Source organism: Tachyglossus aculeatus, chromosome 7 (genome assembly GCF_015852505.1).
Source record: "Tachyglossus aculeatus isolate mTacAcu1 chromosome 7, mTacAcu1.pri, whole genome shotgun sequence".
Taxonomy (NCBI): domain Eukaryota; kingdom Metazoa; phylum Chordata; class Mammalia; order Monotremata; family Tachyglossidae; genus Tachyglossus; species Tachyglossus aculeatus.
This window is the reverse complement of record NC_052072.1, coordinates 20377598-20401892: the sequence shown is the minus strand read 5'-3', so window position 1 is coordinate 20401892 and position 24295 is coordinate 20377598. Positions and strand designations below refer to the sequence as shown.

The window sequence follows — 24295 nt, the reverse complement described above, 5'->3', positions numbered from 1 at the left end:
ATGAGTGAATGAATGAATGAATGAATGAATGAAAGGAAGTGAGTGGGTGTGGGCGGGGGCCCTGGGCAGGTTGTGCCCAGTGTCATGGGTGGGGAGACATCTTCAGCACACCACATCAAAACAGCCAGTGCCGTTGTCATGGAAATTATGAAGCATTTAGTAGGTCCCAAGTACCTAAATAATACCAGAGAAGCAGCGTGGCTCAGTGGAAAGAGCACGGGCTTTGGAATCAGTGGTCCTGGGTTCGAATTCTGGCTCCGCCAATGGTCAGCTGTGTGACTTTGGGCAAGTCACTTCACTTCTCTGGGCCTCAGTTACCTCATCTGTAAAATGGGGATTGACTGTTAGCCCCCCCGTGGGACATCCTGATCACCTTGTAGCCTCCCCAGCACTTAGAACAGTGCTTTGCACATAGTAAGCACTTAACAAATGCCATCATTATTATTATTAAATAATCAGATCAGACCCTGTCCCTGTTTCACGTAGAACTCACTATGTAAGAAGTAGTGAAGCAGAGCGCTAACCCCGCTTTAGAGTTGAGGACATCAATCAATCCTAGACTGTAAGCTCTAGAATGCACCTGTTTATTGTCGTACTCTCCTAAGTGCTTAGTACAGTGCTCTGCACACCGTAAGTGCTCAATAAATACGACTGAACAAATGACTCAATCAACGGTATTTATTAAGCGCTTACTATGTGCAGAGCACTGTACTAAGTGCTTGGGGAAGTACGATAAACCAGAATTAACAGACACGTTCCCTGTCCATAACAAACTTACAGTCTAGAGGTGGTGGGGAAGACATTAATATGAATAAATCAGACACGTTCCCTGTCCATAACAAACTTACAGTCTAGAGGTGGTGGGGAAGACATTAATATGAATAAATAAGTAATTTATAATATATGATTTAAAGACATGTACATCAGTGCTGTGGGTTTGGCGGTGGAGTGAATATCAACTGTCCAAAGGTCAACCGATCCAAGTGCGTAGATGAAGCAGAAGAAACACGGAGTCCAAGTCCCACAGCAGTCAGTGGCAGAGCTGGGACTAGAATTGGGGTCTCTTAACTCCCATCTTTGATCTTTCCTTTCAATCATGCCACCTTGTTAATCTACCATGGGCTCTGTGTCCCATCCCCCAGAGGGAAAAATCTTTCTAAATTTTTTCCAATTCCTGTATAGTCAGATTTTTTCTGTCTTCAGGAAGGGAATGAATGTCTTCTGGAGAGTTTGCATTTAACTTGTTGGATTGTTTTTCTTGTTAAATGTCCCCAGACTGCATACCAAGAGGAAGTAGTATCAGTCAGTCAGTGTTATTTGTTGAGCGATTACTGTACTAAGCGCTGGGAGAGAATATCCCTCTGGACTGTAAGCTCGTTGTGGGCAGGAAATGTGACTGTTTATTGTTATATTGTACTCTCCCTAGTACTTAGTATAGTGCTCTGCATACAGTAAGTGCTCAAATGATTGAATGAATGAATACCCACGGGGGAATTAGGCAGAGTCCTTGCCCTTTGTGAACAACGTAATCTTAATTTTTTTTTATGGCATTTGTTAGGCACTTACTCTGTGTCAAGCCATGTTATAAAAGCTGGGTAGATACAAGTCAATCAGGCTGGATGCAGTTTCTATCCCACTTGGGGCTCAGAGTTAAATATGAATAACAATAATAATAATAATAATAATGGTATTTGTTAAGCTCTTACTATGTGCAAAGCACTGTTCTAAGCGCTGGGAAGGTTACAAGGTGATCATGTTGTCCCACGGGGGGCTTACAGTTTTAATCCCATTTTACAGATGAGGTAACCGAGGCACAGAGAAGTGAAGTGACTTGCCCAAAGTCACACGGCTGACAGTTGGCGGAGCCGGAATTTGAACCCATGGCCTCTGACTCCAAAGCCTGGGCTCTTTCCACTGAGCCACGCTGCTGCTCCAGGTCTTGAATCCCCATTGTGCAGTTTAGGGAGGTGAGGCACAGAGAAGTTATGTGACTTGCCCAGGGTCCCACAGCAGGCGTGACAAAGTCGAGTTTAGAACCCAGGTCCTCTGGCTCCCAGATCCATGCTTTACCCTCTAGGCCACACTGCTTCCCATAATCAACTGTAGGCACTTCGAAGGCAGGGAATGTACTGTCTGTACTTTCTCTTTATTTTGTGCAACCCAAAGGCCTAATACACTGCTCTGCACCCAATAGGTATTGAATAAATACTGATGATGAAGATGAGGTCCATACTTCACTCCACTGCCCGGATTATCTTTCTACAGAAACATTCAGGGCATGCCACCCCCCTCCTCAAAAATCTCCAGTGGTTGCCTATCCACCTCCGTATCTAACAAAAACTCCTCACCGTTGGCTTTAAAGCTGTCCAGCCCCTTGCCCCCTCCTACCTCACCTCCCTTCTCTCCTTTTACATCCCAGCTGGCACACTCCACTCCTCTGGTGTTGACCTTTTCACAATTCCTCCATTTGCCTGTTTCACCGTTGACCCCTGGCACACGACCTCTCTCTGGTGGAACACCCTCCCTCCTCAAATCCACCAGACAATGACTCTCCCCCGCTTCAAAGCCCTACTGAAGATGCATCTCCTCCAAGAGGCCTTCCCAGACTAAGTCCCACATTTCCTCATTTCCCACTCCCTTCTATGTCCCCCTGACTCGCTCCCTTTGCTCTTCCCTCCCTCCCCACCCCACAGCACTTCTGTATATTATCTGTCATTTCACTTATTTATATTGATGCCTGTTTACTTGTTTTGATGTCTGTTCCCCGCCCCAGACTGGGAACTTGCTGTGGGCAGGGATTCTCTGTCTTTATTGCTGTATTGTACAGTGCTCTGCACAAAGTAAGTACTCAATAAATATGAGCAGGAAGGAGTAGGATTAATATCCAATTTACAGATGAGGAAACAAAGGCCCAGAGAAGTGACATGACCTTCCCAGCTTAGTGGAAAGAGAGTGGGCTTGGGAGTCAGAGGGCCTGGGTTTTAATCCTGGCTCTGCCACTTGTCTGCTCTGTGACCTTAGGCAAGTCACTTAACTTCTCTGTGCCTCAGTTATCTCATTTATAACATGGGGATGAGGACTGGAAGCCCTATGTGGGACAGGGACTGTGTCTGACCTGATTTATTTTCTAGCCACCCCAGCACTTAGTATAGTGCCTGGCACATAGTAAGTGCTTAACAAATACCACAATTATTTTTATTATTATTATTATGTGGTGGAGGCAGAATTAGAACACGGGTCCTCTTTCTCCCATTCATTCATTCAATTGCATTTATTGAGTGCTTACTGTATTAAGCGCTTGGGAAGTACAAGTCGGCAACATATAGAGACGGTCCCTACCCAACAATGGGCTCAAAGTCTAGAAGGGGGGGGAGAACCCATCTTGTGCTCTATCCACTGGGCCGTACTGCTTCCCATTTTGGAAGAATGGCTTATCATATTATTCTCTGTCTCCCCATTTTAGACTGTGAGCCCACTGTTGGGTAGAGACTGTCTCTATATGTTGCCAACTTGTACTTCCCAAGCGCTTAGTACAGTGCTCTGCACACAGTAAGCGCTCAATAAACATGATTGATTGATTGATCAGTTTTCACGCCCCTTTCAAACTGCTCTTTTTGGACCCACCTAATTTTCCATTGGCCCCTGACCTGTCATTCTTTATGGACTTTCCTGTTCTCCAACTTGGGTGAGCAACTCCATTTTTCAGAAAGACAACTTCTTCACCTTGCCAGTGTGCCATGCAGGTTTCTGTTTGGTCAGCTGGGCTTTTTGTTCTGGGGTGTACATTTTAACTGGATTGAGTCTTTGAACAGTCTCCAGGCTTCTCCAAAGTGACTTCAATCAACCCATTGATCAAAAGTACTTTATTGAGGGTTTACTGAGTGCAGAACACTGTTCTAAAGCACGTTCCCTACCCACAAAGAGCTCAGAGTTTAGAAGGGGAGTCTAAATGGAAACCTCCTTCCTCTGGTCCCCAGCTTGTTCAAAACTATCTGCCATCATTCTAGACTGTAAGCTCGTTGCAGGCAGGGAATGTGTCTGTTATATTGTTATATTGTACTCTCCCAAGTGCTTAGTACAGTGCTCTGCACACAGTAAGTGCTCAATAAATATGATTGATTAGGAGACAGGCATTAAAATAAATTACAGCTATGTGTGTAAGTGCTAAAAGGGTACAGGTCCAGATTTAGTTTTTAATCTATTCCTTTCATTCCTTTAGTCTTCCTAACATATTCTTATTTTTTTATGGTACTTGTTAAGTGCTTTGCGCTTGGGTAGATACAAGTCAATCAGGTTGGATGCAGTACCTGTACCCCATGGGACTCACAGTCTAAGTAGGAGGGAATAGGATTAAATCCCCAGGTAAAGAAACAGAGACACAGAGAAGTTAAGTGACTTGCCTATGGGCACACAGCAAGCTGTTGACAGAACTGGGATTAGAATCCAGGTCCTTTGACTCCCAAGCCCATGCTCTTTCCACTAAGCTACACTGCTTCCTCTTCCATCCTAAAATTTGTTGGTTATTTTGGACTTCCCTTCCCAGCAAGAATGCTAAATTTCATGGTCTGTGATCATTATTGCAGAGAAGGTATCCTATATACATGCCTTGCATTCTGTCTTCTCTGTTATTCAGCATTAAATCCAGGACACTATTTTCCCTTGACAATCAATTAGGAGTATTTATTGAGCACTTACTCTGCACCGAGCTCTGTATTAAGCACTGTGGAGATTACAATAGAGTTAGTAGGACATAGTCCCTGCCCTCAGGAAGCTTACAGGTTCCAGGCCAACTTGTTCTGGAAAAATGTCATCCATCCTCTCTGGAAACCTCACCTCCACTGCTGGTCCTGATAAGCTACATGGTCAGTCTAAGTGAGGAAGTTGGGAATCTTCCACTAATACTCTCTGTCCGGGTTTGCTTATTTGTTTATTTGTTTTTTTATGGTGTTAAGCACTCACTAAGTGGCAAGCACTATTCTAAGTGCTGGGGTAGATACAAGATGATCGGATTGAACACAGTCCCTGTCTCACATGAGGCTCACATTCTAAGTGGGACGGAGAAGGATTTAATCCCCATTTTACAGATGAGATAAATGAGGCTCAGAGAAGTGAAGTGACTTGCCCCAGGTCACACAGCAGACAAGTGGCAGAGCTGGGATTAGAACCCAGATCCTTTGATTCCCAGGCCCGAGCTCTTTCAACTAGGACACGCTGCTGGGCAAATTCTCCCACCTTGGTTAACTTTGCTCATCCACTTTCTTCATCCCGACCAGCTGGTGTATCAATCAATCAATCAATCAATCAATCAATCATTCGAGGGTATTTATTGAGCACCCACTGAGTGCATAGCACTGTAACAGAAGCCAGACATACGGTCCCAGAAATCAAAGCGGCTCACAATCTAAAGAGCGGGACAGACAGAGAAAGATTATTTGAAAATAATGTGCATAGGAGACCAGAACAAAGAGTAGTTTAATATATCAGAATGAACTAGCAGAGTAAATTATTGACTCTACAAATGAAAATAAAAATAAAAATATACTCAAAGGGATTCCGGTCTATACTACGACTCATACCAAGTGCCACATCTCTTCCTTTCTGCCCATCCCAGTCATTCATTCATTCTATCATATTATTGAGGTCTTACTGCGTGCAGAGCACTGTATTAAGCACTTGGGAGAGTACAATATAACAACAAACAGACCCTGCCTGCAATGAGCTTACAGTCTAGAGAGGGGGAGGCAGACATTAATATAAATAAATAAATTGCAGGTATGTACGTAAGTGCTGGGGGGGTGAATAAAGGGAGAAAGTCAGGGTGATGCAGAAAGGGGGGCTTAGTCAGGGAAGGCTTCTTGGAGGAGATGGGCCTTCAATAAGGCTTTGAGGGAGAGTAATCACCTGTTGGATTTGAGGTGGGAGGGCATTCGAGGATAGAGGCGAGATGTGGGCGAGGGGTTGGCAGCGAGATAGGTGAGATCAAAGTACATTGAGAAGGTCATCATTAGAGGGGCAAAGTGTTTGGGCTGGGTTGTAGTAGAAGAATAGTGAGGGGAGGTAGGCGGGGCTATGGTGATTGAGTGCTTTAAAGCCAATGGTGAAGAGTTTTTGTTTGATGCAGAGTTGGATGGGAAATCACTCGAGTTTCCTGAGGAGTGGGGAAACATGTCCTGAGTGTTTTTGTGGAAAAATAATCTGGGCAGCGGAGTAAAGTATGAACAGGAGTGGGGAGAGACAGGAGGCTGGGAGGTCAGCAAGGAGGCTGATGCAGTAATCCGGGCGGCAGGGGATGAGTGATTGTATTAACATAGTAGCAGTTTGGATGCAGAGGAAAGAGTAGAGTTTAGTGACATTGCCAAGGTGACACAGAAAGGATTTGGAGGTGAACTGAATATGTGGGTTGACTGAGAGAGAGGAAATCAAGGATAACATCACAATTATGGGCTTGTGAGACAGGAGGTATAGTGGTGCTGTCTACAGTGATGGGAAAGTTGGGGAGGACAGGGTTTGGGTGGGAAGATAAGGAGTTCTGTTTTGAACATGTTAAGCTTGAGGTGACGGGAGGACATTCAAGTAGAGATGACTTGAAGGCAGGAGGAAATGCGAGCCAGCAGAGAGGGAGAGAGATCAGGGCTGGAGAGGTAGATTTGAGTATCATCATCATAGAGGTGGTAGTTGAAGCCATGGGAGTGATTGAGTTCTCCAAGGGAGTGGCTGTAGATGGAGAAAAGAAGGGGACCCAAAACTACACCTTGAGGGACCCCCACAGTTAGGGGGTGGGAGGCAGAGGAGGAGCTCGCAAAGGAGGCTGAGAATGAGCGGCCAGGGAGAAAGGAGGAGAACCCGAAGTTGACAGTGTCAGTGAAGCCAAGGTTGGATAAGGTTTCCAGGAGAAGGGGGTGGTCGACAATGTCGAGAGGTCAAGGAGGATTAAAATGGAGTAGAGACCATTGGTAAGGTGAACCTCCTGCCCCAACAAAAAAGCCCCTCTTCCCTCCACCCAAGGCTCTTCCACCACAGGGCAGTTGTTCCCAGGTGACCACTCTGGGCTCAAATACTCTGTGCCTGGGAGTCAGAGTCAATGGGAGACCTCTTCCTCCCTTCTGCCTTGCCTGTTTCCACTTGTATTCCGCTCAAAGTCAACTGCAGACCCCTTCCTCTCCTCTGCTCTGCCCTCTTCCTTTCGTTTTCCTCTCAGAGTGAACAGGAGACTCCTTTCTCCTCTCTGTCCTGCCCGCTTCCTCTCATCTTCCCCTCTGAGGTTTTGGGTTTGACACATCACTGACTGACTGTCAATCAATCAAAGGTATTTCTTGGCACTCACTATGTACAAAGCCCTGGGGAGAGTACACTACAACGGAGTTGGTAGACACATTCCCTGCCCAAATGAGCTTACTTATTATTTGGCCACTTTTCTCCGTCCCCCGTGTCCTGGGTGCCATCCCTTGAGCTCCATCCCATTCCCCCAACGCCCCCACCTCCTGGGTTGCCCTCAGCCTCCATTTCCCAGCTCTGCATCCCTCCTCCCGGCCTCCTTCTAGCCGGCTCCAGGCTGGCCCTCCCTCCCCTTCAACCGCTGTCTCCAAGGCCCAGTCAGGATTCACCCTTTCAGAGTCCTGTCGGCTGCTGCAAGCCCTTCCTCCTGGGACCTCACCCCTTCTACCTCACTTCGCTACTCTCCTACTACAGAAGAGAGAAGAAGCGAGAAGAAGAAGAAGAAGAAGAAGAAGAAGAAGAAGAAGAAGAAGAAGAAGAAGAAGAAGAAGAAGAGAGAAGAGAGAGAAGAGAAGAGAGAAGAAGCTAGAGAAGCAGTGTGGCTCAGTGAAAAGAGCACGGGCTTTGGAGTCAGTGGTCATGGGTTCAAATCCTGGCTCCGCCAATTGTCAGCTTTGTGACTTTGGGCAAGTCACTTAACTTCTCTGTGCCTCAGTTACCTCATCTGTAAAATAGGGATTAAGACTGTGAGCCGCCTGTGGGCTGTGTAGAACAGTGCTTTGCACATAGTAAGCGCTTAATAAATGCCATCATCATTATTATTATTATTACTACAACCCAGCCCACACACTTGGCTCCTCTAATGCTTACCTTCTCACTGTACCATCAATCTTGCCACCAACCCCTCGCCCACATCCTCCCTCTGTCCTGGAAAACCTTCTCTCCTCAAATCCTACAGACAATTACTCTTCCCTTCTTCAAAGCTTTATTGATGGCAAATCCCTTCCAAGAGGTCTTCCCTGACTAAGCCCCCCTTTCCTCTTCTCCCTTTCCCTGCTGCTCACCCTGACTTGCTCCCTTTGTTCATCCTCCCTCCCAGCCCCAAGACAATTATGTGCACGTATGTAATTGATTTATGTATATTAATACCTGTCTCCCCCTCTAGACTGTAATCTCTTTGTGGGCAGGGAATGTGTCTGTTTTTTGTTACGTTGTACTCTCCCAAGCACTCAGTACAGTGCTCTGCACACAGTAAGAGCTCAATAAATACAATTCAATGAATGAAATTACAGGGCTTGGAGTGGCAGGGTGAGGGGAGTGAGGAGGGAGTCAGCTGGGGGAGTAACTCCTTAGGTCGCTTTGCCTCTAGGTCAGTCTGTTCCTCATGGAGGGAGCAAGGGTGCATGAGTGATTTGTGATTGTGCATTGAGCCTTGCTGGGGTGGAGAACTACCCCCCTCCTCCCCCTCCACCTCTCTCCCCCCTGCCTTCCCACCTGCCTGCAGGTGAGCCCAGATTCTCTCTCATATAAGCCAGGGCTGGGTCCTAGGCTCTGGGCTCCAGTCCCAGCTTCCCGCGTTGTGCAATGAGGAGGATGCTTCTCTGGGCTGGTGAGTGCCCCTAACCCCCCGGTGGCTGCCCCCACAGAGGAAGAGGGACAGATGGGGGCTAGCAGCACCCTGGCAGTGTGTGGAGGGGGATGGGGAGGAGCAGGGAACTTTTTTGTTGGCATTTGTTAAGTGCTTACTAAGTGCCGAGCACCGTACTAAGTCCTGGGGTAGATGCAAAATACACTATTTCTGTCCCATATGGGGTTCACAGTCTAAGTCGGAGGGAGTTGGATTTAATCCCCACTTTACAGATGAGGAAACTGAGGCACAGAGAAGTTACATTATTCGCCCAATGACACAGCAGACAAGTGGCAGAGCTGGGATTCATAATAATAGTAATACTAATGATGGTATTTGTTAAGCTCTTACTATGTGCCACACACTGTTCTAAGCGCTGGGGGGGGGATATAAGGTAATCAGGTTGTCCCACGTGGGGCTCAGTTGTAATCCCCATTTAATAGATGAGGTAACCGAGGCCCAGAGAAGTGAAGTGACTTGCCCAAAGTCACACAGCTGACAAGTGGCAGAGCCGGGATTAGAACCCACAACCTCTGACTCCCAAGCCCGTGCTCTGAGGGATTCGAAACCAGGTCTTCTGATCCTCAGGCCTGTGTTCTTTCCCCTGGGCCACGCTGCTTCTTCATTGTGTATAAATGTGACTGCTGAACTGCTGAGAGGCTTAAAGTGATTGTGCGTGTGTGCATATGTGCACACATATAGGGGTGTGGGTCCTTCCCAGAGTGCCCCGGGTCCCTGGGGCTGATCCCAGGCTGGGCCCGTGAACCTCTGGATCACCAATAACCCGGCCCCATTTCTACAGGTGTGGTCATTGGGCTGCAGCTCCAGCTGGGTAAGGATTTGCGCGTCGGGCCCTGGAGAATAAAAAAAAAATAAAAAATAATGATGGCATTTGTTAAGCGCTTACTATGTGCAAAGCACTATTCTAAGCGCTGGGAGGGGGGATGCAAGGTGATCAGGTTGTCCCGCATGGGGCTCACAGTCTTAATCCCCATTTTACAGATGAGGGAACTGAGGCTCCGAGAAGTGACTTGCCCAAGGTCACACAGCAGACATGTGGGGGAGCCGGGATTCGAAACCATGACCTCTGACTCCAAAGCCCGGGCTCTTTCCACTGAGCCACGCTGCTTCTCTGGAGAAGGACACCGTCCATCTCGGGCACCTGTCTACCCCCATCTGAGTCCCTGGGGTCTTGGCGTTCTGGTCCCCAAGGGAGGCCAGGAGGGAGTGGACAGTGACCCAGAGGGGCAGCTCCCCACCCCACGGGACTGCCCTCACCCCAGGAGCCCTGATGCCTGCTCTCTCCCATCAGGAAGTGCCTACAAACTGGTGTGCTATTTCACAAGCTGGGCCCAGTTCAGGCCGACCCCAGCCTGGCTGCTGCCCAAGAACTTGGACCCCACGCTGTGTACGCATCTGGTGTACGCCTTCGCCTCTATGCACCACAATCGGATCACCGCCCGGGAGTGGAACGACGAGGCCGTCCTCTACCCCCAGCTCAACTCCCTCAAGAAGAGGTCAGCCGGGAGGGAGGGAGGTCCTGCCCCTCTTCCCCAAACCAGAAAGCACCTTTCGGCCGATCCCCCCTTAGCTGGAGGGAGCTGGGCCAGAAGTCAGGGAGGTTCTTAGGGAGGAAGAGAAAAATTAATAATAATGATTGTGGTATTTGTTAAGCCCTTACCCTGTGCCAAGCACTGGGGTAGAAATGAGATAATCTGATCAGATGCAGTCCCTGACCCACAGGGGGTTCACCTTCTGAGAGGGAAGACGAACAGATTTTTGATCCCCATTTTACAGATGAGGAAACTAAAGCATAGAGCAGTTAAGTGACTTGCCCAAGGTCACACAGCAGGTACGTGGCAGAGCCAGGTTTAGAATCCAGGTCCTCTGACTTCCAGGACTGTAGTCTTTCCTCTGGGCCATGCTGCTTCCCCTCTGATTTTTGAAGACTTTGAGCAGATAGCTGCCCCTTCCCAAGTGTCCCACCAGTCCAGGAGGCAGAGACAGCAGAGGCGACCCAATTCGGGTCTCAGCTTATTATTTTTTAACGGAATTTGCTAAATCCTTACTACGGACTAGGAACTGTACTAAGCTCTGGGGCACGTACAAGCTAATCAGGTTGGACACAGTCCCTGTCCCACATGGGGCTCACAACCTCACTCCTCGTTTTCCAGATGAAGTAACTGAGTCACAGAGAAGTGAAGCGACTTGCTCAAGGTCACAAGGCAGACAAGTGGCGGAGTGGGAATTAGAACCCGGGTCCTTCCGACTTCCAGGCTTATGCTGTATCCACTATGCTACGTTGCTTCTCTTAGTTTTCTGGTTTTATTCAATCCCCCCTGGGAGGAAAAAGTTTATTCCAAGAGCTGAGGTCTCTGAATCCTTATCCTCCTGAGATAGGGTATGCAAAGCACAATGCTAAGCTCCTGGGAGAGTACAATATAACAGAGTTGGTAGACACGTTCCCTGCCCACAGTCTAGAGGGTCCTCAAGACTAGATGGTTCCTGCTGGTTCTGACAGCATTGGGCATTAATAATAATAATAATAACATTTATTAAGCACTTACTATGTGCAAAGCACTGTTCTAAGCGCTGGGGAGGTTACAAGGTGATCAGGTTGTCGCACGGGGGGCTCACAGTCTTCATCCCCATTTTACAGATGGGGTAACTGGGGCCCAGGGAAGTGAAGTGACTTGCCCAAAGTCACACTGCTGACAATTGGCGGAGCTGGGATTTGAACCCATGACCTCTGACGCCAAAGCCTATGCTCTTTCCACTGAGCCACGCTGCTGCTCAATCGTTAAGAGTCCCTGGGTCCCCCATCCAGGGGTTCTCCGGACTTGACGAGGGTTTCCCTGCTCATTCTCAGAGGGTGGCAGGAGTATTTGAAAATAATCATATTGCCTCAGCATGAGGGGTTTCTCCTGCTGGACCCCCACTCCCCCCCCGCTACCCCATCCCTGGGCTTCCTGGGGTGGGTGGAGGAAACCTCTTCCCTAAATGGCCAAGTGGCTTTTGTTGAAACTTAGAATCTGAGAGCTGGGAAGGATCTGGATGGGTCATCTGGCCCAGCCACCTGCCTTCAGGCAAGTGACCCCTACCCCATCTCAGGTAGGTGGTCGTGAGTATTATGTGTTTGAGTGATGGCTTCCCCTCTCCACTCCCTTGGGCAGTGCTCAATGCCCTGCCCCCCACGAAGCTCCTCCACAGGCTCAACTACCTCTCCATCAGCAGAGCACCAATGCTGCCCCTTGGCTGCCCTCTGCCCTGTTAATAATAATAATAATAATAATGATGGTATTTGTTAAGTGCTTACTGTGTGCCAAGCGCTGTTCTAAGCGCTGGGGTAAATACAAGGTAATCAGGTTGTCCCACATGGGGCTCACAGTCTCCATCCCCATGTTACAGATGAGGTCACTGAGGCCCAGAGAAGTGAAGTGACTTGCCCAAGGTCACACAGCAGACAAGTGGTGGAGCCGGGATTAGAACCCATGACCTCTGACTCCCAAGCCCGGGCTCTTGCCACTAGGCCATGCTGCTCCTCTGTTCCAGGGGAGCTTTCCAAAGTCATTCCCCCTCTCCCTTGTCCCAGCAACAAGGACCTGCGCACGCTCTTGGCCATCGGCGGCTGGAACTTTGGCATGAGCAGGTAGGAATGCGGCCCCTTATGGGGTCTTGGACACAGGCCCCTGGGTCCAAGCCCCATTGGGGTGGCAGCGGCGGGGGTCCTAGAAAGGGGCTGGGGGCCGGATGAGGGGAACCACCCAGCCTGGGCTCCCTGTCAGCTGGAGGGAGAGAGGCGGGAAAGCTGCAGGATGTCACTGGGGTGCCCCTCTGGAGGGAGGGAGGAGGATGAGAGGGCACTGGTTTCCAGAAGGCATCATTTTAGGTGACAATCAGGGCTGCTTCGAGTTTCTGTTTTGCCATTGGTATTAAAATCCTTATTAGTCCCCAGCCTGTTTTCTTTTAGGCTTAGCCTGATTTCTTTCAGGCAGTTGGCCTGTGAATCCTTGCCTGTTGGTACAGTGGCAGCCGGGGGCAGTGGGATTTAATAAAAATAGCAATAATAACAACTGTGGCATTTGTTAAGTGCTTACTATATATCAAGCAGTGTATCAAGCAATGGGATAGGTACAATATATGCAGATCGGACACGGTTCCTGTCTCATATGGGGCACCTGATCTAATAATAATAATGATGGCATTTATTAAGCGCTTACTATGTGCAAAGCACTGTTCTAAGCGCTGGGGGGGGGATACAAGGTGATCAGGTTGTCTCACAGGGGGCTCACAATCTTAATCCCCATTTTACAGATGAGGTAACTGAGGCACAGAGAAGTTAAGTGGCTTGCCCAAAGTCACACAGCCGATAAGTGGCGGAGGCAGGATTCGAACCCATGGCCTCTGACTCCCAAGCCCGTGCTCTTTCCACTGAGCCACGCTGCTTCTCCTAAGTAGGAGGGAGACAAGGCATTGAATTCCCATTTTATAGATTGAGACACAAATGAGTTTGGTGACTTGCTTAAGTTCACCCAGCGAACAGGTGAAGGAGCCCAAATTGGAACCCAGGTCTCTTGGCTTCCAGGTGTGTGCAGTCCTCCAGGCCTCTGGAAGGATCAGTCAGGCTCAGATTGTCCTGTGGGCCTCGGGAGGGCTTGACCTGCTTCTTGGGTGGTAGGCCAGGACCACAAAGCAAGATTCATTCATTCATTCAATCGTATTTATTGAGCGCTTACTGTGTGCAGAGCACTGTACTAAGTGCTTGGGAAGTACAAGTCAGCAACATATAGAGACGGTTCCTACCCAACAACGGGCTCACAGTCTAGAAGGGGGAGACAGACAACAAAACAAAACATGTAGACAGGTGTCAAAACTGTCAGAACAAATAGAATTATAGCTATATGCACATCATTAACGAAGTAAACAGAATAGTAAATATGTACAAGTAAAATAAATAGAGTAATAAATCTGCTGTGGGGAAGGGAAGGAGGTAGGGTGGGGGGGTGGGGAGGAGGAGAGGAAAAAGGGGGCTCAGTCTGGGAAGGCCTCCTGGAGGAGGTGAGTTCTCAGTAGGGCTTTGAAGGGAGGAAGAGAGCTAGCTTGGCAGTTGTGTGGAGGGAGGGCATTCCAGGTCGGGGGAAGGACGTGGGCCGGGGGTCGACAGTGGGACAGGTAAGAACGAGGTCCAGTGAGGAGGTGAGCAGCAGAGGAGCGGAGGGTGCGGGCTGGGCTGGAGAAGGAGAGAAGGGAGGTGAGGTAGGAGGGGGCGAGGTGATGGACAGCCTTGAAGCCGAGAGTGAGGAAGATGTCTCATCCACTTCTCCCAGAGCCCCCTGAAAGTTCCAGGAAGCTTTCTAATGGGGTTCTCCGGGCTTGGCACGTCCCTCCTTGGGCATCTGCCTCCCCTGCAGGGCTGAGATCAGCTGGGTAAATCATCCCAGAGTGGGTCCAAAGCCCTCGCAGCGTTCATGGGCAGGTGCAATGTGGGCTAGGCAGGCCTTATTACAAATCCTGGGGCAGGTGGTAGAAGGACAGGGGACCAGTGTGGGTCAGAGTGGGTGGGGCGGTGGAAGGAGCCCCGAATCCCCGGAGCGGGGGGCGTCACTGGCTCTAGTATCTCAACTGTGGGGGGCCTGGGAGAAGCTAGGGTCCTGCCCGCACACCCTACCCCATCCCAAGACTGAATTCACCCCAGGTTTTCTACCATGGTCGCCACGCCTAAAAACCGCAAAACCTTCATCGACTCAGCCAGTGCCTTCCTGCGACAGCATGGCTTTGATGGCCTGGACCTCGTCTTTGAGTACCCCGGAATGAGGGGGAGCCCCCCAAGAGACAAGGGACTCTTCACCGTCTTAATCCAGGTAAGGGCCTGGTGGGCCTCGTGGGCAGGAGGAGCCGGTGGTGGGCACGGAGGGCATTTAAGATGGAAAGGCAGAACCAGATATGGGGTCAGGGGTAGCCTGGGGGAAGTCATTCATTCGTTCATTAATTCATTCAATAAATCATGTTTATTGAACACTCTACTAAGCACTTGGGAGAGTGCAGTGTAACAATAAACAGATACATTCCCTGCCCACAACAAGCTCCCAGACCCACCTAAGGGGAAAGAATGAAGGCATGATCCCACCACCCCATTCCCCTGAGGGGCATCTCTGGTCAGTGGGTTCCAGATAATAATAATAATAATGATGATGGCATTTATTAAGTGCTTACTATGTGCAAAGCACTGTTCTAAACGTTGGGGAGGTTACAAGGTGATCAGGTTGTCCCACAGGGGGCTCACAGTCTTAATCCCCATTTTACAGATGAGGGAACTGAGGCACAGAGAAGTTAAGTGACTTGCCCAAAGTCACACAGCTGACAGTTGGTGGAGTCGGAATTTGAGCCCATGACCTCTGACTCCAAAGCCCATGCTCTTTCCACTGAGCCATGCTGCTTCTCATGTATGCTTCTCATGCATGCTTCTCATGCTGCTTCTCAAGATCAATGCCCTGACCAATCAATCAATGATATCTATTGAGTGTTTACTCCATGTATATATAAAGCACTGGGGAGAGCACAATAAATTAATCAGAAACAATCCTTGCTCTTGAGGAGTTAGCAATCTAGTGGAGGAGGCAGATACTTAGAGAAGCAGCGTGGTCTAGTGGCTAGAGCACAGGCTCGGCAGGCAGGAGGACTGGGTTCTAATCCTGACTCCGTCACTTGTCTTCTAGGTGACCTTGGGCAAGTCACTTCGTTTCTCGGTGCCTCAGTTACCCCATCTGCAAAATGGGGATTTAGACTGTGAACTCCATGTGGGACAGGGACTGTGTTCAACCCGATTAGCTTGGGACTACCTCAGCATTTAGTAGTGCTTGGCATATGGTAAATTCTTAAAAAATACCATATATATATGGTATATACTTATTACAGGTGTAACAATATATCGCAGGTATATAATAATAATGATGACATTTATTAAGCGCTTACTATGTGCAAAGCACTGTTCTAAGCGCTGGGGAGGTTACAAGGTGATAAGGTTGTCCCACGTGGGGCTCACAGTCTTAATCCTCATTTTACAGATGAGGTAACTGAGGCACAGAGAAGTTAAGTGACTTGCCCAAAATCACACAGCCAGCAATTGGCGAAGTGGGGATTTGAACCCATGACCTCTGACTCCAAAGCCCGTGCTCTTTTCCACTGAGGCATGCTGATGTACATATATGTAATAACAATAATAATAATATATCATGTAAAATAGCAATATTATAATTATAATGTATATAATATATAATAATATTAACATTATATATAATAATATATACATTACAGTTAGGGGAAGCAACCATGAATAAGGAGATGGACAGTAATGCTGGGGCTGGAGAAGTGGGGGGAGTACGAAAGTGGTGGTGCAGTAAGGAGGCAAAATTGGGATGGGCTGATGAGAGCTTAGGCAGGAGGTCTCGGTTTATGGAAGAGAGGGAGCGAGACAGATACAAAGAGAGAAGAGCAGTGACACAACCCTTTTTTGGACAGAGTAACCCTGGCTTCTCCTCCCCTCCTCATTCCTTCCTCTCACTCCTCACCCTGAAAGCCCCCTGCCTTCCCCAAAACGTTGGCTGGAGCGCGGGTGTGATTCGATGCCAGCTCAGTGTTGTTGGGGATTTTCAGGAGGGGGTGTGTCCAGGGGCTTGGAGATAGACAGGTGGGGGATGGAGGGCACACATTCACCCGGGCCAGGAGGGTCAAAGTATTTATTAAGCACCTATTTTGTGCAAAGCATCGTCCTAAACACGAGGACAAAGCATGTGGATGAGAATTAGACAGGTTCCCCAGTGGCTCACAGCGGAAGGATAAGGAACAAGAGACTGGGTGGGAAAAAGGAAGGATGAAACAGTAAAGAAACAAGGGCAAGGGTAATTATAAACTGTCCCTTCACGACCTCTGACAATAATGAGGAAAGGAGAGGACGTGACGCGACGCAGAAGAGTCTGGCCATGGTTGGGAGGGAGGGTATTTCTGGTGTTCCCGCTGCTGCAATTTTCTTTCCACCACCCATCTCTCTGACTCTCCGTCATCTTGGCTACCCCTCTCTCTCTTTCTCTCTCTCTCTCCCCTTGTCCCTTCCTCTTTATGCTTCTCCCTCATTCTGCCTCTATGTTCTTCCCTTATTCTCTCTGTAGGAATTGCTGGCAGCTTTTGAAGCAGAGGCCCGGGCCACGGGTCGCCCTCGGCTCCTGGTCACAGCGGCCGTGTCTGCCTTCCGAAAGACTATCCAGCTCGCCTACGAAGTAGCCAGAATTGGGGCGTGAGTGACCAAGATCCCACCCCGAGGCAGGAAGACCTGGGGATCAGGGACAGTGGGTGGGGTGACAGGGAGAGAGGAGGAGGCTTAGAAGGTATTTTCCTTTTTCAAAAAGTCAGTAGCATTTTATTGAGTTCCTACTGAGTGTGGAACACTGTACCAAGTGATTGGGATAGTAGGGACAAGGTTCTTACCCTTGAGGAATTTCCAATGTAGATGTTGGCTTCCCTTGGCACTCATTTCCCTGGTGAGGTCACCCCTAAATTCTGCACACACAGATGCAGTTCGGACTGGTGCACTGCCCACAGACACAGAGCACACACAATTGTTCTCTTGATCAATCAACATTGGAAACTTCCAGGTGAATAGCATTTGTTGAGAGTATCTATTTGCCTCTGATTTGCCTGTCCTGGGTCCCCGAGGGTCCTGGGGTTCTGGACGTCAGGGAAATCTCAAACCATAATGACGAGTCCACTCTCCCCTGGTGCTTGAGTTTGGGTTGCTATTTCCTGGATTCTGAAAGTCCCCAGACCAAACCCCGCCTTCCTGGGCCCGTGTGAATTGCTTCAGTGTGTGCAGAATTTGGGGTTGACCTCCCCAGGGCCAGGGGACCACTCCCACGGACAGGAGGTTGCCAGTCAGGGGGCCACCTCCCAGGCCTGGTGGGGGGCAAGGGCACCTCCCAGGGCCAGAAGGTTTCTGGCCAGGGTCAAGTGGCCACCTCCCAGGGGGACCAATCTCCCTGCGGTCTCTCCCAGGACTCTGCAGGAGGCTGGTCTGAGGCTTGAGTTCCCCTGCTGAGCCACCCCCAGCCCCACAAAACCAAGAGGCTTAGGTAGAACCTCCCCCAGGGGCATCTACCTGGGGGCAAAGAGAAGCAGCATGGCCTAATGGCATGAGTGCGGGCTTGGGAGTCAGAGAACGTGGGTTCCTATCCCAGCTCCGCCACTTGTCTGCTGTGTGACCTTGGGCTAGTCACTTTACTTCTCTGTGCCTCAGTTACCTCATCTGTAAAATGGGGATTAAGACTGTGAGCCCCACATGGGACAACCCGATTACCTTGTATCTATCCCCGTGCTTAGAACAGTGATTGGCACATAGTAAGGGCTTAACAAATACCATTATTATTATTATTATTATCTCCCAGGGCCACGGCAGTGGGCTGGGGATGGGGGCACGTCCAAGGATCAGGAAGTTGCTAGCTAAGGTCCTGGGCTTGGGGTGGGGAGTGACTAGTTCCAAGGGTTGAGGGGAACACCTCTCTAGGTTAGATGGCCACTTCCCAGAGCCAGGTGGCTATCAGCCAATCAATGGTATTTATTGAGTGCTTACTATGTGCAGAGCACTGTACTAAGCACTTGGGAGAGTGCAAGACAACAGAATTGGCAACCAGATCCTCACTTTCTCCCTTGGCTTTCTGGGCAGACTCCTGGACTACATCAGTGTCATGACCTACGACTTCCACGGAAGCTGGAATCCAGTCACCGGACACAACAGCCCTCTGCGCGAGGGGCCCACGGACACGGGCAGGTCCAACGACTATAACTGCGTAAGAAGCCTGACCCAGGGCCCCCCTCGTCCCCTGCCCCTCGGGGATCTCGGGGTCCCCACTGGCAGGACGTTTCCTCCCATCCCCCCTTTACACAGGAGTCAGCCATGAAGCTCTGGAGGGATGGCGGGGTCCCCGCGGAGAAGCTGGTCATGGGCTTTCCCACTTACGGACGCACTTTCGACATCGCGGGCTCTGGCCCGGGCGTGGGGGCTCCGGCCTTCGGGCCGGCCGACCCTGGCGAGTACACCCAGGAGTCGGGAGTCTGGGCGTACTACGAGGTGAGGGGGTTCGCCTGGGGACTGGAGGCCCCAGGCTGGGAGGGGACCTCAGCCTCTTTTCGGGCCCTGACCCCTGCCCCCACACGGTGCACTCTCCTGGCAGATCTGTACCTTCATCAAGGATGCGACAGTGCAGTGGGCTGAGAAGCAGAAGGTCCCCTATGCCTACACTCAGAACCAGTGGGTCACCTTCGACAACGCAGACAGTTATGCTTACAAAGTAAGATTCCTACAACAACGCGGAGCGGACAGGCCTAAAAGTAAGATCCTCAGGGACTCCCGGGGCTCCAGACACGGCAGCTAGCCGGGATCTGACTCCAGCCTGGACCACTGCTCTTTCGGTAGGAGATTCGAGCTCCTGCCTCCTGGGTCCCCAAGAGGCTTGGATGAGGTGTCAGCCCAGGGTGACAAACGTACCACTCTGTGCCAAGATGTCACCCAGGGGCGGGGTGGCTCCATCTGAGTCTTCACTCCAAAACATCTAGCTGAGTCCGCAGAGTCAGTCAGTCAATCGATGTACTGAGTGCTTACTGTGTGCAGAGCACTGTACTAAGTGCTTGGGAGAGTGCAGTACAACACTAAACAGACACATTACCTGCCCACGACAAGCTTATAGTAATTTATTTATAGATCCCTTGAGAAGGGCAGGGATGGGCTCTTCTTGACCCAGCAACTAGGCAAGCCTGGGCCTCTTAAATCAGCATTATTGACATTAGTGGCATCTGTAGCAATCAAGGAGGCAGTCGTATTTATTGAGCTTGTTATGGGCAGGGATTGTGTCTGCTATTTCTGATGCATTCATTCAAATCAATCATATTTATTAAGCACTTACTGCCTGAGAGTACTGTACTAAACACTTGGGAAAGTATAATGCAACAATAAACACTGGCATCCCCTGCTCACAAGGAGTTCACAGTCTGAGGTTGGGGGGTGCACTCTCCCAAGCGCTTAGTACAATACTCTACACATAGTAAGCGCTCAATAAATACAACTGATTGATTGATTGAGCACTTAGTGTATGCGGAGCACTAAGTAACATCTATTACATCTATTAACATCTATTAACTGTTTCTTGCTAATTCTCTTCATGGTCCTGGGGCACCAATACGACTCCTCAGGGCATCTAAGCTAGAGAAAGGGATAGGATGCCATGGCACTGCAACTGCACTGCATCCACAGCACATCCACACTGTATCAGCACTATGCAGTGCTCAGTTAACTTGAGGATCAGGGTTCTGCTTAATTCATTCATTCGTATTTGTTGAATGCTTACTGTGTGCAGACCACTATACTAAGCGTTTAAGAGAGTACAGTACAACAATAAATGGACACATTCCCTGCCCACAGCGAGCTTACAGTTCAGAGGGGGGAGATGGACATTAATATAAATGACAGATATGTATGTAAGTGCTGTCGGCCTGGGAGTTGGGGGATTTCCAAAAGGGAAAAAGTCAGGGTGACGCAGAAGAAAGTGGGAGAAGAGGAAAGGGGGAGCCTAGTCTGAGAAGGCCTCTTGGAGGAGATGGGCCTTCAATAAGGCTTTGGAGGGCAGGGGGAGAGTCATGGTCTGTCTATTTGAGGAGGAGGGAGGGCCTTCCAGGTCAGAAGCAGGACATGGGCCAGATTTGTTTGTTTGTTTTACTTGTACAAATATATTTTATTTATTTTGTTTTGTTAGTATGTTTGGTTTTGTTCTCTGTACGTATTTATTACTCTATTTTACTTGTACATATCTATTCTATTTATTTTATTTTGTTAATATGTTTGATTTTGTTCTCTGTCTCCCCCTTCCAGACAGTGAGCCCACTGTTGGGTAGGGACTGTCTCTATATGTTGCCAACTTGTACTTCCCAAGTGCTTAGTACAGTGCTCTGCACACAGTAAGCGCTCAATAAATACGATTGATTGATTGATTGATTGAGTTGGCAGCAAAACAGGAGAGAGCGAGGCCCAGTGAGAAGGTTAGCCCTAGAGGAATGAAGTGTGCAGGCTGGGTTGTAGAAGGAGAGTAGCAAAGTGAGGTAGGAGGGGGCAAGGTGGTGTGACTTCTTGGGGTGTGAGCCCTATGTGGAATAGGGATTGTGACCAATCTGATCAACTTGTAGCTACCCCAGTATTTAGCCTGTGCTTGACACATAGTAAACACTTAACAAATACCATTAAAAAAAAATCCAGTGAGATCAGTGGCTAATTTCTCCCTGGCTCTGGGGGTCCCTGAGGGTTCTGGAAGATGGTGGGCCTGGGACCCCTGCTGGATCAGGCTGGGTGGAAGGAACCCTGGATTCTGCCACCCACCAAGAATTAGAGTGCCGGGAGCGAGGTGAGTGGCAGTGATTTCCTGATCTGTTCAAGGCTGATCATACAGTTTTCCCTCATCTAGAAAGTCTGAGTCCAAACAGGCCTGGTCTGGGTCAGGCATCTGGGATGATGAGGGGTTTGGAGTCTGACCCAGTCCTGGTCAAGCCAGGTTTCCTGGAGATCCTGGCCAGGGAGAAAACACCTGTCCCTTGGCTGGGGCAGGCATTTGGGACGATGAGGGGTTTGGAGTTTGACCCAATCCTGGTCAAGCCAGGTTTCCTGGAGATCCTGGCCAGGGAGAAAACACCCATCCCTTGGGATTGGGGCGACTGTTCAGTAGGCCTAGGGGTCAGATTTAGTCTGAGGCCATTCTGGATAGCATGATCGGGGAATCTCTTATAGTCCACAGGCTAACCTGGTCCCCGGGTCAGGGGGTGAGTCAGGGGCAGGGCAGATTCCCTGAGTTTCCTGGTCTGGGTTAATCAGAATTTGGCTCTGGCCCTCAGGAGCCATTTCTTTGACAAAATCTTTCTCCCTGGTTCCTCAGCTGGGGACCCCCCCTCCTCCCCTGCAGTAGTCAGAGTGACCATGTCTCTTTGTTGGGCTCTCTGGGGTCCTGGGCCCGAGCCCTCTGTTCTGCCACTGTTCTAGGCCCAGTTTGTGAAGGAGAACAGCTTTGGGGGTGCCATGGTGTGGACCCTTGACATGGACGACTTCAATGGCTCCTTCTGTGGCGAAGGCCCCTTCCCACTCGTCAACAAGCTGAAGAACCTCCTTGGGGGCAGCAGTAATTCCACGCAGGGAGGCGAGTTGGAGGATCGCCACCAAGGTGACCATGGGCTCAGAGGTGTCTGGCCCCAACCCCAGCCCCCAGCCCTCCGTTTGGCTTGGAAACTCCCCATCCTATGGGCAGAGCCTTCCTTGAATCAATCAGTAGCATTTACAGAGCACTTATTGGGTGCACAGCACTGTTCTAATTGCTTCAGTGTGGCTTAGGAAAGAGCACGAGCTTGGGAGTCAGTTGTCATGGGTTCTAATCCCGGCTCCAACCACTTGTCAGCTGTGTGACTTTAGGCAAATTACTTCACTTCTCTGTGCCTCAGTCACCTCATCCGTAAAATGGGGTAAATTAAAGACTGTGAGCCCCACGTGGGACAACCTGATAACCTTGTATCTACCCCAGCGCTAAGAATAGTGCTTGGCACATAGTAAGTGCTTAACAAACACCATCATCATCATTATTATTATTGGGGGAGTCCAATGCAATAGAGGTGGTAGACAACCCTGTCCACAAGAGGCTTTCAGTCTAGAGAGCTTATAATCTAGCCTTGGTAGTTTGGGCTGGAAATTTCCTCAGCACTTTCTTCCCTGGAGACTGGGGAGGGCCAGGGGTCACTACAGCTTGACCAATTGACTGGCTGACAGATTTAATGATTCTGATTTTTTTAAATGGTATTTCTTAAGCACTTTACTATGTGCCAGGCACTGTTCTAAGCGCTATTCAAAGTCCAATCTAATCAGGTTGGACCCAGTCCCTGCCCCACATGGGGTTCCCAGTTAAACCCCATTTTACAGATGAAGGAACTGAGGTCCGGAGAAGTGAATTGACTTGTCCAAGGTCACACAGCAGACAAGTGGCAGAGCCAGGACTGGAACCCAGGTCCTTCTGACTCCCAGGGCTGGCTCCATCCACCAGACCCCACTGCTTCGGCTTGAGATTGTTGGGAAGAGGTTCTGAGGCCAGTCGGGGGGCGGGGGATGAGGGTGGGGATTAGGTAGGGTCGTGAGGTTGCCACAGTGACCTGTTTGATTGCTTGCTCTAGAGCCCCTTGTGCCGTCCACGTCCCCGCCGGTTTCCACTACGGCGCGAGCCAAGGCAACCTCCACTCCAACCATCCCCACCACCCGGATCCAGACCATGGACCTCTTGATGACCACTCAGGGTGGCGGTGGCAATGGGACCCCTCGCCCTGGAGGTCCAACTCCCCCAAAAGGAAACACCACCTCTTCCCCTGGCACTCCGACTCCTGTCCTGGGCAACTCCTCTGCCACAGGGCCCACCGAAGCCACAGACCTGACAGTTCAGGGGTAGACCTTAGAGAGGAAACCCCCTCAACAGGGGCAGAGGGGAAACCCCCGTTCTCCCCTCGGTTCAGAGTCGAGGGGGCTGGGTCTCTCCGTCTTCCTGGAATCTGGAACTCAGAGATAAGGAGAGAGCCGTCAGCCCCACTGCCTGACATCCTCTTTCCTGCTGAATAAACTCAGAGCAAAAGAGCCTGCAGTCATGTGCTTCCTTGTCGGGTGGCCAGAGGACAAAGGAATAACATGGCCAGGACCATGTTAAGAATGATAATAATAGTAATAGCTGTGGTATTTGTTAAGTGCTTACTATGTGCCAAGCACTGGGGTGGACACAAGCAAATTGGGTTGGACACGGTCCCTGGCCCAAAGGGGCTCACAGTCTCAATCTCCATTTTACAGGGGAGGTAACTGAGGCACAGAGAAGTGAAATGACATGCCAAGGTCATACAGGAGACAAGTGGCAGAGCCGGGTTTAGAACCCAAGTCCTTCTGACTCCCAAGCCACGCTGGGGATGGCGTGAGCCGGTGCAGGTTTGGACCCCAATTGGCCGCAGGCACCTGAGGCACCTGAGGATCCGCTCAGTCTGTGCTGCCCATTTCAGCCTGTGCAGGACTCTACCATGAGTATCACTGAGATGGGGGCCCCACCACCCTGGGGGTCACATGCGGAGCCCCACGGTGCAGCCCACGCTGTGATCACTGACTGAGAGGTCCCCAGGGACGAAGGGCAGTTCCGTCCAAAGAGGCACCCTCGGTTCAGGGGGATTTTGGGGCCGGCGCCCCATTCCAGCAGGTCCCTCTGGCCTGCTGAACAACCAGAAGTTCTGGGGGTGGTGACTAGGACTGCCCTGGCTCCCTTGTCTGGATAGGAACAGTCTGCTCTGTGATAGGAATAGGGGGAGCTGGGCACGCCAGACCCAAGAGCCCCATTTCCTCCCAACTGCTTCAGTCTCCTG

General features: G+C 50.0%; 1 protein-coding gene across 1 annotated transcript; it reads left to right on the top strand.

Moving 5' to 3' along the window:
• Positions 1 to 8808: 8808 nt before the first annotated feature.
• LOC119930793 (acidic mammalian chitinase-like) lies at positions 8809 to 23529 on the top strand. Its single transcript, XM_038749461.1, has 11 exons — positions 8809 to 8824; positions 9645 to 9674; positions 10155 to 10359; positions 12435 to 12491; positions 14538 to 14703; positions 17008 to 17132; positions 18555 to 18678; positions 18777 to 18959; positions 19063 to 19179; positions 21909 to 22086; positions 23081 to 23529. Exons 1-11 carry the CDS (start codon positions 8809 to 8811, stop codon positions 23347 to 23349), a joined length of 1470 nt encoding a protein of 489 aa, XP_038605389.1. The 3' UTR covers positions 23350 to 23529.
• The last annotated feature ends 766 nt before the right edge of the window (positions 23530 to 24295 follow it).